This window comes from Halichoerus grypus, chromosome 6 (assembly GCF_964656455.1).
Source record: "Halichoerus grypus chromosome 6, mHalGry1.hap1.1, whole genome shotgun sequence".
NCBI lineage: Eukaryota > Metazoa > Chordata > Mammalia > Carnivora > Phocidae > Halichoerus > Halichoerus grypus.
This window is the reverse complement of record NC_135717.1, coordinates 75,737,007-75,753,352: the sequence shown is the minus strand read 5'-3', so window position 1 is coordinate 75,753,352 and position 16,346 is coordinate 75,737,007. Positions and strand designations below refer to the sequence as shown.

General features: G+C 46.8%; 1 protein-coding gene and 1 pseudogene across 17 annotated transcripts in view; one reads left to right on the top strand and one right to left on the bottom strand.

The window, feature by feature from the left end:
- The window catches only part of MICAL3 (microtubule associated monooxygenase, calponin and LIM domain containing 3), a 270,467-nt gene that overhangs the window by 45,398 nt on the left and 208,723 nt on the right, over nt 1-16,346 (bottom strand). For 16 of the 17 annotated variants that reach the window (XM_078075384.1, XM_078075389.1, XM_078075383.1 and 13 more), the window contains one exon: nt 2,861-3,056. In XM_078075384.1, the coding sequence (XP_077931510.1) occupies nt 2,861-3,056 (196 nt within the window). Of the gene's footprint in view, nt 1-2,245; nt 2,292-2,860; nt 3,057-16,346 lie in introns of those variants that run through there. The other variant, XM_078075399.1, reaches the window with a different exon arrangement.
- Nucleotides 13,477-14,150, top strand: LOC118542367 (ubiquitin-conjugating enzyme E2 D3 pseudogene; annotated as a pseudogene).

Genomic DNA, 16,346 nt, shown 5'->3' with positions numbered 1-16,346 from the left:
AGTCCTTCAGCCACTAGCAGCTGTCAGGGTGGCAAACCCAGGAATAAGACCAGGACCGTCTCCTTGCTGCCTGGGTCCAACTTCACAAAGTGGAGACTGGAAATTTGGGCAGACCCTACTGTGAACGAGACAGACTGCTGTGTGAAATATCACTTTAAGTTCTCAGGTGGTTTTCAAGGGAAAATAGGGAATCATAGCTTTCATTTTTAAATGAATCCACTCTCTAATCAGAGAGTCCACTCCTAGATCTCATCCACTCTGACAACTGTGTGAACACTATACTGCTCAGCAGACTGCTGGAGATGTATGTTGTCCAGCAATCATTGCATGATGGAAATTTAATCCGTGCTGAAAGCGGCATCCTGCTCAGCAATGGCTCACATTACTGCCTCTGCTGGCAAAGGGGTGAGGGGGAGAGAGGACCAGTCAGGAATTTCCACTTGCTTATGGTCAGCCTTGAAGGAGGGGCTTCTCCTCATTGTGTTATTCCCGTGGAAGACCAAGCCCCTTCGGGCTAGCCCGTCACGGACTTTCGGGGAGTCCTCTGTGACCTGGCTGCCCCATCCGGAAAGGGCACCTGTTTGCTCTAGACCTCACTGACTTGTTCTTCAGGGTCAGGGATGTGCAAACACTGGAGGCCCTCAGCAGATGGGTGCTGCCCAAGCCATCTTCATCACCTGGGGCAAAGTTGCCCAGCTAGGCAATCAGGGGTAAACAAAACTAAAATCATAAAGCTAGTTTTTGCGATGCCTGGGTGGCTCAGTCCGTTAAGCGTCTGCCTTCGGCTCAGGTCATGATCTCAGGGTCCTGGGACTGAGTCCCACACTGTGCTCTCTGCTCAGCAGGGCCTCTGCTTCTCCCTCTCCCTCTCACTCTGTGCTCTCCCTCTCTTTCTCTCTCAAATAAATAAAATCTTTAAAAAAAAAAAAAAGCTAGTTTTCTTTTGTCTTCAGGCACCTGTTCTCTCCCAGAGAAAATAAAAGTACAATTTCCAGGGTCTCCTTTGGAAGACGCTCTTCCCTCCCCCACTCCAAGGAAGGGTCATGGAGCTAATTAGGTCTGGGCCAGTAGTCTCCTTTTTTTTTTTTTTTTTTTAAAGATTTTATTTATTTGACAGAGAGAGACAGCGAGAGAGGGAACACAAGCAGGGAGAATGGGAGAGGGAGAAGCAGGCTTCCCGCAGAGCAGGGAGCCCGATGTGGGGCTTGATCCCAGGACCCTGGGATCATGAACTGAGCCGAAGGCAGACGCTTAACGACTGAGCCACCCAGGCACCCCGGTAGTCTCTGCTTGGGTAAACTAAATCAGGACACCCATAAGACTCATGCAAGGTGTTTGTTCAAAATAGGTACTCCTGGTCTCCACCCCAAGCCCACCAACTCAGCTACTCCAAGGGAGGGTCCAGGATTTACCTTTTTACCAAGTGTCCCAGGTGGCCCTTACCATCAGGGAAATTTAGAGCAGAGGTTCGAAAAGTGTGGTCTCTAGACAATAGGACCACCTGGGAACTTTTTAGAAATGCAAATCTTGGCTACAAAGAAGCATCCAGCGTGTGCCTCAGCATTAATGCAAAGCCTCCACCAGTCTGGGAGACACAGTACATGCTCCCACACCAGAAGCCCTGCAGGACAGTCTGACCAATAGTGATTTTACTCCCTCTTTCATCTTGTTCTCTTTTGGTGGCCTTGATCATCTTCCATGGAGCACTCTGATTCCTGTACTGACCCTGGCAGACCTGGGCAGTAATGAACATAAGGTCCTGGGGCAAAGACAGTGGACTCAGGGAGTCCTGTGGGGGCTGGAGGGCGCACGTCCCCCTCAGGCATCACTCAGTGAGACATCATTAAAACACTGGCATGGCCATGCACAAAACCACTGGCTGTGTGTGTGGCCCCTGAGATGCAGGTTTTCTGATCCTCTCTTTACCTAGAGGAGGAAGCAAGAAGCCTGGACAGGTGAGGTGGCTTCCCCAAGACTGCAGGGCGAACTGGTGTCATAACAGGAGCCCCTAATTCCAACCCTGAAGCTCCTACCGCTGACCTGCTCGCCCCCTACAGCACACTGCTTCAGGCCTCCTGTTGTCCCTCTGCGCATGTCTTGTCCCTCCAGTACACCTGTCAACAACAGCCTGAGGGCAGGACCCGGGACTGTCATTTTTGTTCTGTTACCTTTTCAACAAATGACAAAGTGTTAAGGCCATGGTAGGTGTCCAAGAAATACTTACTGAAATCTCTGAATTACGTCCCATGGGTTGTGATTCTTACTGGCTAACGAGATGAAGAGACAGGAAACTGCGTGGAAAGGGGAAGATCAGCAGCCAGTAGGGAAAACAGGAAGCATCCTGGACTTGGATCCGGGAAACCTGAGTCTGAGTCTTAGTCAATCCATGATCCTAGTATTAGTCACCAGCAGTTTCCGTAATTACAGAGTGATAAGATATAGGCTCTGGTCTACTTCACAGGCCTCCTTCGAGGACGATCAAGTGAGGTGATGGACACGGAAGTCCTTTGGGAATGGTCTGGTGCCATGCAAAGGAGTACTAAAGGCAATCGCCATCGACATGCATGCCACGTACTGTTTTAAACACTTCTTGCTATTTAACCCTCACACCAATTCTGGGAGGAAAGTCCTAGTATGGCCTTCATGTCACAGATGAGGAAATGGAGGCACAGAGAGGTTACATGACTTGCCTAGAGTCACACAGCTGGTAGGTGGCACCCAGATCCCATGCCGAGGGTACAGTGCTGCCTCCCCCCCACTAGGACGGTATATTCATCTGGGGAAGGGGCGGCTAGGACAAAGCACAGGCATGAAGCAGAACACAGGAAAATGGGGCTACAGCCCCCGGGCACAGGCTGACCTGCTGGCCACGTCCTCCTCTGCGCCTTTGTCCAGCACACTGCTCAGGTTGTGCTCAGCCTGCGTCTCCTCGGGCACCTCCTCCAGCTCCTCGGCCTGTTTCACAGACAGGCGGTAGTTCTCCAGCTCGATCCGTTCAGGAGTGCCCCTGAGTCGCTTGGCAATGCTAGGCTCTTCGAGACCATTCATACTTGAACCTGCAAGACAAGCAAAGCCTCAAAGTTCTATGACAAATGATGGCAAATAACCACAGGTGGTGGGGGGGATGGAGGAGGTGTGCGGGGAGCGGGGAGGCGCCGACAGAAGGATATATAAGCATCCAAGGCAGTCGCCACTCCTCTCAATAAAAGGAGGGACAGAGCTTCCATGAAGGCCAGGGAGCCAGCCAAGGGGCAGACTGCAAGTCGATGAGGTCACAGAGGCCAGGAAGGGGCTGCGCGGTGAGAGTGGCAACCCTTCCTTGAGCCTGAGAAACAGGAAGACAGCCCATCTGCCCTGAGAGGGGAGCACAGGCTTACTCTCCTCTGTCATCCCTGAACCCGCGCAGAGTGGAGGGAAGAGGTGGCAGTGACTGGGGAGGAGGAGCAAAGGGGACTTGGGTCGGACCCTAAGGAGGCGCTTCTCACTGACCAAGCCCCCTTCAGCTGTCACTGAGAAGGGGAGTCCTGCCCGCTGCCCACCCCCTGATGGCCCAGGACCCAGGAAAGGTTCATGCACTGCTCTTGGCTGATCCACAGACGTGTCCAGGCTAGTTGCTTGCAGAACTTGTCACATTGTGGATTTGTCTGTCTCCTCATGATTAGATTCATGGTAAACACTTCCTATTTAGTAAGAACACCACGTGGGTGAGGCTGCGCCCCTTCCACTGCACACAGGAGGAATACAGTCGGGTTGCCTCATCTTTTTTAAACTGTTTTTTTCATTTTTATTTATATATTTATTTTTGAGAGAGAGAGAGAGAGTCAGACAGACAGAGCACAAGCAGGGGGAGGGGCAGAGGGAGAAGCAGGCTCCCCGCTGAGCAGGGAGCCAGACGCGGGACTCAATCCCAGGACCCTGGGATCATGACCTAAGCCGAAGGCAGTTGCTTAACTGACTGAGCCACCCAGGCGCCTGGGTTGCCTCATTCTTGGTGACAAAAGCTTGACTGCTTGGTTAAAGTGGTGCCCAACCGGGGCGCCTGGGTGGCTCAGTCGTTGGGCGTCTGCCTTCGGCTCAGGTCATGATCCCAGGGTCCTGGGATCGAGCCCCACATCGGGCTCCCCGCTCAGCGGGAAGCCTGCTTCTCCCTCTCCCACTCCCCCTGCTTGTGTTCCCTCTCTCACTGTCTCTCTCTCTGTCAAATAAATAAATAAAATCTTTAAAAAAAATAAATAAAGTGGTGCCCAACCAACTTTCTGCTGTAAAGAGATATTTCCCCCTTTGTAATTAATAAGTAATCCATGGGGTGATACGTAGAAACCATGGGACTATCCTTTCATCCAGGGATTTTAGTACCCATTGATGAATGGGGATTTTAAAAATTTTATCATTCCTTCACCACTGTCACTCTTTGTAAAGAACTTTTCCCATTTCTCTCTCTCTCAAAAACCAGGACTCACGGACTTTGAAAAACTTAAGTGTTGTATTTGCCATGTTTTCTTAATCTCCTTTATTCTAGAAATTTCCCTGTCTCCCTCCTTATTATCTCCTTCATCATTATGCATTTTTTTTATTACATTCAGTCAGCCAGCATACAGCACCTCATTAGTTTCTGATGCAGTGTTCAATGATTCAGTAGGTGCGTATAACACCCAGTGCTCATCATAATAGGTGCCCTCCTGAATACCCAGCATTATTCTTTTTGATGTGCCTTTTTATCCCAAATTTGGTTAGAAGAGGCCCATTATATTTATTCTTTACTGTATGTCTTCCCTGTAATATGATGTAGGTTTAGATTTAGAGTCAGACAAATCCAGGCTAGACACCTGGCTCTGCCAGTGACCAGCTGAAGGATCTTAGGAAAATTTCGTAACTACTGAGAGCTCATTTTCCTGATCTATAAATGAGGACAGCCCCCAACTCCTAGGATTAATATGGATATGGGATGAAATTATATACATATATACACAAGTACATGTGTGTACCAACTGCATGGGCCCTGAACCTGTCATCTTCCTCTTCTACTTAAACCCAGCACATGGGCAGTATCCAGCAAATACAAGTTAAGTGCTATAACTGATGTCAGTAACATTCTTAGCACCAGTTTGTGTGTATTTTTGTGCAGGTATGTTGCATCCATTTGCTCTGGGTTGCGAACAAGAGTTACTTGACAAAGATGGGAAGGGAGTTCTGGGCAGAGGGAACAGCAACAGTTAAGGTACAGTGACCTGTAACGGCAGGTTGGTACTACTAGATCTGTGGCAGTATTCTTAAAGTGGTAGAGGAGAGGAAGAGACCGGGGTGGGAACAGAGCCCACATGACCTTTGGTGACATTCTAACCTCTAAGAGATGACACTGGGTTTTGGCAGGCAATATCATACCAACCCAGTGTTGGGTGACAGGTGGTCTATCAGGGGAAAGCCAGAATCTCTGTAATGAAGGACTAAAGGAAAGGGGTGGGAATACTGAGTAATTTTTGTGACACGACAGGTGCACAGAAAATCTTGTGGAAGCCTGGCACTTTTGTTGTGTACGATGTTCTGGACCTCTCCATATTGTCATTAGAGAGAACTTTTTATGAGTCCAGGAAGTCACAGAATAAAGTCTCAGTACATCTGTCAGATTTATCTGGATCTTCCACCAAATAGCATCTTTCAAATTTACTAGACAATCTTTACTAAAAAGCAAGACCCAGGGCACGTTCATCTACAAAATGTCTAATGATGGGGTCACAGCATGAATCCCTGGGCTCCCTAGGGCCCTGTGCAATGCCCACCTGTCCTAGTTTTTGCAACCCCAGTTGGGGCATTTTACACATCCCTGGGCCATTCTTCAACACTGACCTCAGGGCCCCCAAAGTGTAAGCTATGATGCAAGATCAGGGCATGTGGAAGATTAGGAAATATGTGGACTCCAGGTAATAGCAAAAAAGAGAAAGGGAGCACAGCAGGTGGATGCTGCCGCAGCATCCTCCAAATCTGCCCCCCGCCCCGCCCCAGGTTCTAACTGCACCAGTTCATCATTTCCAAACATCAGTCTCCCTGTCCTCTCTTGCTTCTTCTCCTCATCAAAACCCAACATGATAAACATGAAAGGCTAAGGATCCCCTGACTATAATATCATTTGATTCTTTCCTTCCCGTCATGTATTTTTGACAAATACCCTTAAACAGAAAGCAAATAAGAAAGTGAAATAAATGGAAACCACTCCCCAAGTATAAAGTTTTGGGGAACTCCACAGATAAAGAATAAAAACCAGTATATCTCTTAGATAGGGAACGAAGAAGAGAATAAGAATGGTCACTTCAGGGAAACAAACAACTCATGCTCATCAATTCAGATACAAGCAATTTCAAGGTAGAGCGAACAAACACACTCATGGAGAGAACCACTCAAGAAGTGATGTCTGTTTTTAGCGGGTAAAAACCATACTGTTTGGGGCGCCTGGGTGGCTCAGTTGTTAAGCGCCTGCCTTCGGCTCAGGTCATGATCCTGGGGTCCTGGGATCGAGCCCCACATCAGGCTCCCTGCTCAGCGGGAAGCCTGTTTCTCCCTCTCCCACTCCCCCTGCTTGTGTTCCCTCTCTTGCTGTGTCTCTCTCTGTCAAATAAATAAATAAAATCTTTAAAAAACAAAACAAAACAAAAACAAAACAAAACAAAACAAAAACACCATACTGTTTGCCAGAAATTCTACTAGAACCTTGGGAAACAAAGCAGATTAAAACACTCTCTACTCTTAAGGAGCTGTAGGCTAGTCACAGAAGAGAGAGTCCTGCACAGGAATCATTTCAGAATGATGTCTCACGTGTTACGGCTCATGCACGCGGTGGTACTATGGGAGTACATAGAAGGGCAGCTCCACTTAGGGTAGTCAAGGAAGACTTTCTGGAGGAATATGGAGTTAGCCTAGCCAGCTTTAAAGAAAATTCTATGAGATAGGTAATGGTTTGCAAATGAAGTAACTGAAATTCAGAGACATTAGGCAGCCTGTCCAATGTCACACAGCTAGTAAGCAGTGGAACCAAGATCTGAATCCAAGGAGGACAGCATTAATTCAGAAGACTATCATGCTCTTCCTGGATTTATGATGTTAAGAGAAGAAAAGAAAAGGAAGGAGTGTTTCCATAGAGTCCTGTTCTACTTTCCCCTTTGGGACTCCTCACCATTATCTCCTCCCCACTATAATTTTCAAGATGAGGGACACAGAACTACATGAAAGCGACTTAGAGCACAGAATCTGGCATTTTCAATGACATTCTGTCCTCCTTCCAGAGTTATTTCTCTGGGGTTTCTATAAGCTCTGTGGACTAATAGATCATCAAGCAACAGAACTTGGCAGCCCAAACCCACAGTTCGGGGCTCTGGGGAGGAGAAACGTTGACTTAATTCTGGGCTTGGCCACAATCAATAAAAAAGAAACAAGAGGCTCTCAGAACTTTTCAGATCATTCATACATCAGTCCCCCAAGAGAAAGGATGCTTTTTCATGAAAACTGTTAGAAGGGTCCCACTGGAGATTTTCAAGACTTGAGGTGGAAGGAATAGAGTTGCCTTACTGTTTCGGTCTTCCTACACCACTGGGTCCATGTCCACATGGAGCTAGACTCACCCAGAGCTTTGAGCAACAAGGGCATTGCACGACATTGCCTTTAGGGCCGAGTTCCCACGGAGGTTCCGTTTTCCCAAAGGGAAGGTGGCACTTCAGAGGATACTCGGCAAGTACCAAAACTCACCAACTGCCAAAATATGCTTAACATTCCCAGCCCATAACCTCAAAACACCATGGGAAATGAAAAAAAAAAGAAATCAACCAAACCAGCACATTTGGTTCTCTGTGATAAGCAAGGGGCTATGTGCTAGATTAACCAGGTGGTGATGATAAACTACGATATCAAAGGAAGGAAGAGTGGAGGAGGCCCAGGCAGTGGCTGTAACACAGTGACAGACACAGGACCTCCCCCTCGTCCCCTGGATCCTCCTCCTTCAATGAACAGAAGGGGACATGGGAGCAAGGGCTATAGGAGCGCAGATGTAAAAACAGCTGACAGATGTGGGTTCGGCAAGTGAGAGGATAAGCAGTGGGGTCAGGCTGGCTGGCCAGGGCCCACCTGGCCTCCCCACTTCACATGCTTCCGCGCGACAGCAACTACACGGGGATTTTGAGCTCAAAGTGGATGAAAGATTTCGAATGACTGCCAAGGCCGAATCTTCACTAAGTCAGATCTCAGGTCATGGGAGGCCAATTCCAGCTTCACACATACCAAAAGCAAACGGCTCCCAGGATCTGGGTCATACCCTAAATAGGCAAAGGCTCTGGGCCTGACCTAAGGGCTCTGTCTGGGAACAGTCACGGCCTGCATGAGCTCCATACATCATCCTGAAAGAAATATTTTTTCCTAACAGGACAACCTGCTCTCAGCTGATGTACAAGAGCTGCCAAAAGCCTTTATTTGTGTCTGTCCGACTCCTGAAGGGATGTGAGGGACGCGGATGACACTGAAGAGGCGGGCCCTCCCAGTCCTCCCAGGCGGCTCTTCTTTCCCCTTCCCTCCTGCAGTGGTAGCTAGCTGCCAGTGCACTGTAGGAATTCAGGCAACTGCGAAGGATGTCAGCTAAGAGACTGGAACATCTGAGGGGCTTCTCTCCTTCTACCACATTCCTGTCTGGCCTGTTTCCCCATTCCTTTTTCCTTTCCTTCTTTATAAGCCTGGAAAAGCTTGAATGAAATCTGAAAGTCTAAAAAGGACTTTAGGAAAAGGCACAGTGAACTGAGCTTGAGGATTGATTTTCATCATATTTGCCATATCTGGTAAGTTGAATGGATGTTCGAATTCATTCATTCAACCATACATTAAACAATTATTAGTAGTTATTCAATATAGCTACTTCCAGCCAGGCACTGTGCTAGGTGCTTGGGTGTACCAGCGGACAACACAGGCAAGACTCCTGCCCCTGGGAGCCTGCACTCTGATGGACTATGGGTGTCACCTATCTGCTGGGAGAGACCAATGACCCAGGGTATCAACAGGTGTCAACTGTGGCCATGTTCTAGTAAGAGATGGCCCTGTGATTTGAAATGACTGGTACCATTTGAGCACTCTGCCGTTTTGGAATACAGAGATTCTCCCTTGAGGTTGCTCTTTCTTACTTCTGTTTCCCTTATCAAGTTACTGGATATTTTTGTTGCGATTTCTTTTTTAAGGAAGATGAACTAAAGTCATTTCAGATGGCCTCCTCACACATCCGCCCAAAGCCTTGCCTGTCCACGATCTTGCTTGAAAGAAAGCGCCAAACCATGAACTAGGTCTCAAGGAGGTGTTAAGGAAGATGAAGCCTCCTGAAGAAAGAATTACCAGGCTGGCAGTATAAATAAAAATTCCTGGACCCGATGCAAAATTGGTCAAAGTGACCAATGTTGCCTTGTTCACTGGTCTCAGAAACATTCACAAAATCCCCTGGGAAATTAGTGTACCCCTCCTCACACAGAACCCTAATCCTGACAAGGCTAAGATGGGGAATTTGTGCCTTAATTATGTTTTCTCCCTGCTCTTGTTGGAAATGATACAGAAACTATATTCTCCCATGCTTCCTCCTGTTCCTGGGAAAGATGGATGAAACCATTTGAAGTGGTGGCTAGTCTAAAACAGAACCACCGTCTAGCCCAGACATGTTTTCCTATGTGGGACAAAGCCTGGGTCTTGGGCCTGCTTCCTTTTGGAATTTATTAGGCTGCAGCTGGACCCTGGTAACTCGAGCCAGGCTGGTCATAATTAGGAGTCACCGTGGATATTAATCCACTCCTTTCATCTTGCTTTGAGCTACAGTTCCTATATGCGTTTTTGCTTAGTGGCCTGAAAATCAGGCAGAGCACGCACCATGCCAATTCAGGCTTAGAAACAGAAAATAATGGAATTGGTCACCTGCCTCAGGGACCTCCTCACTGTTCTAGTCAAGCTGGACAATGCGATCTGGTATCTGTGAAGAGGATCAGGAGGTCAATCCCAGCCTAGAACCCAATCCAGGGAGGAAGGATTTACTAGGGCTGATAAAAGGCCTTTCTTTGCTTATGAGCTGGTGCCTGCAACTACCAATTTGGGCTCTCTCCCTCTTCGCCCCTCAGTTCATTTGCCTTAGCGGACTCTGCTTGACTGGGCTCACATTTTTTTATACCTTTTACAGAGATTTCTCATTCTAAGGGGGCACTAACCACTTTGCAAGCCCTGCAGCTGTCCATGGAAAGGGATCCTCTTGCTTTGGAGACCAAAGAAAGAAGTGTCTGAACCACTCTTAGGGCAAGGGGGCTTTTGCCTCTACACACCTACCTTTCCACAGACTCTTCTATGGCTTCCTACTGGCAGGGAGCAGAAGTTCACAGAGCCTGCTTGTGAAGCAGGTGATGAAGGAGCAGACAGCTGCCTGTGTCATGTGCTAGGACAGCTGTGCTGCACACACCGGCCAGTGCCTGTCACATCAAGCTGGCCAATCCCCACGTTTACCACTATGACACCGGGGGGCCTGAGGCTCTGTGATGTCAAGTAACATGCCCAAAGGTTCAGAGGAGGCAGATCCAAGACTAAACCCAGGGCTGTGTTACTCCGAAGCTTAGGCTCTTTCCACTAAACCACGCAGGATGAAATTGTTAATTGCCCCTTACTCATGAACAATTTATTCTTCATTTGGGGTAACTGTATTTTTATGTGGGGCACAGAGAAAAGTAGGTTATGTGGATTCAAGGGGAAGCTCAGTTGCTTTGGAGATATTTAATGACCAAGAGTTGGGAAATTCTGTGCTAAATATTACATGACAGAAGCTAAGAAGGGAAAAACCCAACAGGGAACAAATCAGAACAGCACCAGAAAAAACCACCCACATGGGAATGGGGACTCATGCAGACTGGGACAGTCTCTCAGGAATGCTGAGGGCATGTGCCCCCCCTTTAGCAGGGTACTGAGTGGCCCTTTCTCCACCATTCATAACCTTTGCTCTTGATCTGTGTGATCCCATGAAACTTTTACCCTTAAGTTCATTTACTAATGTTAAATTATTCTTCCTGCTGTTATTATGGTATGTCCCAAAGGCGCCTTTTTGGCAGATGGCAGGACATGTCATATTTGGCCAAGGCAAAGGGCTTTGTTTTAAAGTATATACCCTGGGGCGCCTGGATGGCTCAGTCGTTAAGTGTCTGCCTTCGGCTCAGGTCATGATCCCGGGGTCCTGGGATCGAGCCCCACATCGGGCTCCCTGCTCGGCGGGAAGCCTGCTTCTCTCTCTCCCACTCCCCCTGCTTGTGTTCCCTCTCTCGCTGTGTCTCTCTCTGTCAATTGAATAAATAAAAATCTAAAAAAAGAAAAAAAAGTATATACCCTATCTTTCATTACAAAAATTATTACCAGTGCATCATGTAGCTCTCTTGACAATAGATTTTTTTCATGTGTTGTACTATCTCACAGATAAAACTTGACTTGCTCCTTAATAGTCAGCTGGGTCACCCTACCAAGTAGCTACCTCTTGGGCGTTGGGAAGTTGTGGGCATGTCTAAAGCACAGGGGTCTGGTTGTCTTTTCTCTTAAGTCTCAGGAGAGCTGTGCTCTAGCAATATTCTACTTTCCTTCTCTGGCTGCCCACCTTCACATACCGAAGGGTGAAATCTCAGAAGGGGGTAACTGTTGTGCAATGGGCCTTCAGTAAACTATTTTAACCTATTAGTTTATATACGTGCCTCATAACCCAGGAGATTCTGTATAGTTAAGTATATATAATCTATGAAATCAATCCCCCTGTGGGGCTGACCTCTGAAATCCTAAGAGGCAGGTAAAGAGAAGGACGGTTCAACAAGGTAAGCCAAGACCATCCATTTTTTTTCTCTCCTACTTCTGCCTATTGCTTCCCAATTCTAATTACGGGCTCTACTTCTGTCCTCCTGAAGGGCTCTTTCACGCGTCTATCTCCTGTTCACTGGTCTGAATGCACCCCAAAACCAGAGGCTCTGCTAGGGAGGGGAATTATTCCAGTCATCTTTGTGTTTCTGGTGCCTATTGGTAGGTCAATAACATGGTTTGAATAAATGACCAGCATAAAAGTTCTAAACTAGAATATCACTTCACTATAATTTTAAGAAGTTAGTTGAACGTATTATGGTCTCAGTTTCCTCACCTTAATGTAGAAACTTTAAGGCCTCTGTTTCCCAAGTAGCTGGATGCTGTGCAAGGCCCCAAGAACAAATAAGAGATACCACCCGGTGAAAGGGTAAGTGTACAAAGACAGCAACTCTTCCCTTAGCACCTAAGAGAAATTCCTATGAGGTTGCCAGTGTCTTAGAAGACCTTGCGTTATGGCTCTGAAAAGAGACTATTTCAAAGAATCTGATGTCCAAAAGTGATGACGGCACTTCCCAGTAGAGAGTGGTCTAGTTTTAGGCAGCAGCTTGCTTACTAGAAGACCAGATCCAATAACAATAGGCAGAGGGGAGAGGTGGAAAGGCAGAGAGGGACCACGAATCTGCATGCGAGGCATTCCAAACTGATGTGCTTTTCCCAAGATGCCAGGTTGAAATTTCAATTCCTCCTACTTTCCACAGCAGAGTGCCAGGGGCCTTCAGTCAAGAGTGTGTCCAAAGCTGGCTCCGAGGTGGCCTACACATGGCCAGCTGCTCAGCCAGGAAAGCGATTTTCAACTTCTGGGGGCTCTGCCCACCATCAGACTATCAATAAGGACAAACCCACATCCCCATGAAAGCTTCTCTCAAATAGGTTCTCTCTTAAAGATACAAAACCTCATAAACAGCATTCCCTTAGCTAGGCAAAGATACATTTTTGGAAAGGAACTAAAATCCCCTCCAGCAATGCCTACAACCACCACTTGATACTCATATCTACAACAGTTACACCTTTCTTTTCACCTGTTTAAAGACCCGGCCTGGAAAGGAAACATTAGTGCTTGGGCACAGAGGCCCTAGAAGGCTGATGGAATAGGAGCACTGAGCACTGACCCAGACTCAGAGAGCCCTTGCTAATGACTGATGTTCTCTGGTCACCCACAAAATGCCCATCCATGCATTGATTCCAAGAGGAAATCAGACCCCCTCTCCTGCAAATGGGTCACGACATAGCACTGAGGCCCATGGGGGGGCGGGGGTTGTGGGTCAAAGCAGCAGAGATGCAGACAGTGCCTAGGACCACGTGTAACCCTAGTTCTGCCTAATATAAGGCTAACTGACTCCTGCACAGTCCTGACTTTTGGGTTAGGTGTTAAAAATTTAGTTTAATGTAGCTCCTACGCCTCTTCCTCTCCCACCCGGGTCTCTTCCTTTCGAGAGGCTGGGGAGTCAAACTTGTAGCTGCCCCTCCGCTCTTCCCGTCACCCTCACCTCCTCTTCGGGCTGAAGTACGGCATAGAGGCTGTTGGTGGCTTTACCACGCCACCCCACCCACCCTGGATCGCAACCGTTTTAAGGGACCTGGATTCATCAGGGTCTCTCCGGGGCCTGTGCGAGTGCTGATCTGCTCTGTTTTTGCAAATGGTGCCTGTGTCTGGCAGAGCCAGTGTGAGACGAAGAGACAATCCTTCCCTGCCGCCCGGATAATCAAGAGTTTTGGCCAGACCTTTGAGCACACACCGAGAGAGTGAGGAGCCAGACGAAAAGCACAGATTATGTCACTGAAACGGATTAATAAGGAACTCCGTGATTTGGCCCATGACCCTCCAGCACAATGTTCTGCAGGTCCAGTTGGGGATGATATGTTTCACTGGCAAGCCACAATTATGGGACCTAACGACAGCCCATATCAAGGCGGTGTATTCTTTTTGACAATTCATTTTCCTACAGACTACCCCTTCAAACCACCTAAGGTTGCATTTACAACAAGAATTTATCATCCAGATATTAACAGTAATGGCAGCATTTGTCTCGATATTCTAAGATCACAGTGGTCTCCTGCTTTAACTATTTCTAAAGTTCTTTTATCCGTTTGTTCACTGCTATGTGATCCAAACCCAGATGACCCCCTAGTGCCAGAGATTGCACGGATCTATAAAACAGAGATAAGTACAACAGAGTATCTCGGGAATGGACTCAGAAGTATGCCATGTGATGCTACCTTAAAGTCAGAATAAGCTGCATTATAGCTGGAATAAACTTTAAATTACTGTTCCTTTTTTGATTTTCTTATCCGGCTGCTCCCCTATCAGACCTCATCTTTTTTTTTTTTTTAAAGATTTTATTTGATAGAGAGAGAGATAGTGAGAGAGACAGAGAGCACAAGCAGGGGGAGCGGCAGGGAGGCAGAGGGAGAGGGAGAAGCAGGCTCCCCACAGAGCAAGGATTCCAATGTGGGGCTCGATTCCAGGACTCTGGAATCATGACCTGAGCTGAAGGCAGCCGCTTAACCGACTGAGCCACCCAGGCGCCCCAGACCTCATCTTTTTTAATTTTATTTTTTGTTTACCTCCCTCCATTCATTCACATGCTCATCTGAGAAGACTTAAGTTCTTCCAGCTTTGGACAATAACTGCTTTTAGAAACTGTAAAGTAGTTACAAGAGAACAGTTGCCCAAGATTCAGAATTTTTTTTAAAAATGGAGCATGTGTATTAATGTGGCCAATGTCTTCACTCTAACTTGGTTATGAGACTAAAACCATTCCTCACTGCTCTAACATGCTGAAGAAATCATCTGAGGGGGAGGGAGATGGATGCTCAGTTGTCACATCAAAGGAAGCAGCATTATTCTAGCATCCAGTCTTTTTTTAAGGCTTCCACTGTTAGAGATTTGAGGTTACATGATATACTTTATGCTCATAACTGATGTGGCTAGAGAACTGGTATTGAATTTATAGCATCAGCAGAACAGAAAATGTGATGTATTTTATGCATGTCAATAAAGGAATGACCTGTTCTTGTTCTACAGAGAATGGAAATTGGAAGTATTCCAAAATAGGGTCTCAAACATTTTGTAATTCTCATTTAAATTGTTAAGGAGGCTTGGAGCTATTAGTTAATCTATCTTCCAATACACTGTTTAATATAGCACTGAATAAATGATGCAAGTTGTCAATGGATGAGTGATCAACTAATAGCTCTGCTAGTAACTGATTCATTTTTCTTCAATAAAGTTGCATAAACCAATGAGTTAGCTGCCTGAATTAATCAGTATGGGAAACAATCTTTTGTAAATGCAAAGCTGTTTTTGTATATACTGTTGGGATTTGCTTCATTGTTTGACATCAAATGATGATGTAAAGTTCAAAAGAGTGAATATTTTGCCATGATCAGTTAAAAGTGCCAAATATCCTACAATGCACAGGACAGCCCTCCACAACAAAGAGTTATCCAGCCCAAAATGTCAACAGTGATGAGCTTGAGAAGCACTGGCCTAGAAGTTATATCAAACTATCCCTAATCTCTCACCAATAGGCCAACCAATCCACCAAATAATCTGACTGTAGCTTGACTGGACGGGGCGCATGAAGAACACAGACTAGTGAGCTCATGAATCTTCATGTCTGCTGCCAAGGTAAGACATCTTGACCAATGGAAATGTAATATGTGAAGGACCAATTGAGAACTGCCATGCTGAACAGACAGCTCTTGGCATGCTGCCCAAAGAGAGGGAATCTCGGGAAGATGTTCAGATGCTGAGTGAGGAGCTAGTTCCAATGGCACACACTTTTTTACAAGTGCACAGTCTGTTACAGGTTTGATTGATCTGATTTATGCAGAATTAATAAGCTATTCGGATAGTGTAGCTTTAGTATGCTGGTGATTCAGTGATACTGGCAGCCGTGGAGTTCATAGATGGACTGCCCAAAGAGAGGGAATCTCAGGATGATGTTCAGATGCTGAGTGAGGAGCTGGTTCCAATGGCACACATTGAGCAGAGGTACCATAAGTCACTGCATGAGACTTCTGGACTTTTCATCTTATGGTACAACTCCACTTACAAGCTGACCCTGCTCACCCTTGGCAATGCCACTCAAGGACAACCTACACATACCCCCACACCATCCACCCTTGTTTTGGGTGTGAGTCCTACCATTAGGCCAAGGCAGGAATTAAAGGAGAGCAAAAAATGCATTTTGTTAACTTCTCCTTTCACCCACTTTTTCCCAGCTGCATATAGCAGGCTGCTGATAGCTGGAATAACCCTGTGACACATTATGGGTGGACCTCTCACTAAACCCAGGGGAAAAACTAGACTTGAAGACACACGTGGAAAAACCCATCTTCTTTCTCTATTTTCCCACTTACCAAAAACATCCTATCTACGAGCTCTAAGAGCTCCCTGTCCTGGCATGCCTTTCCAAAGCTGTGTCTACACATGCTCAGGAGACTTCTTGATATGATTTCTG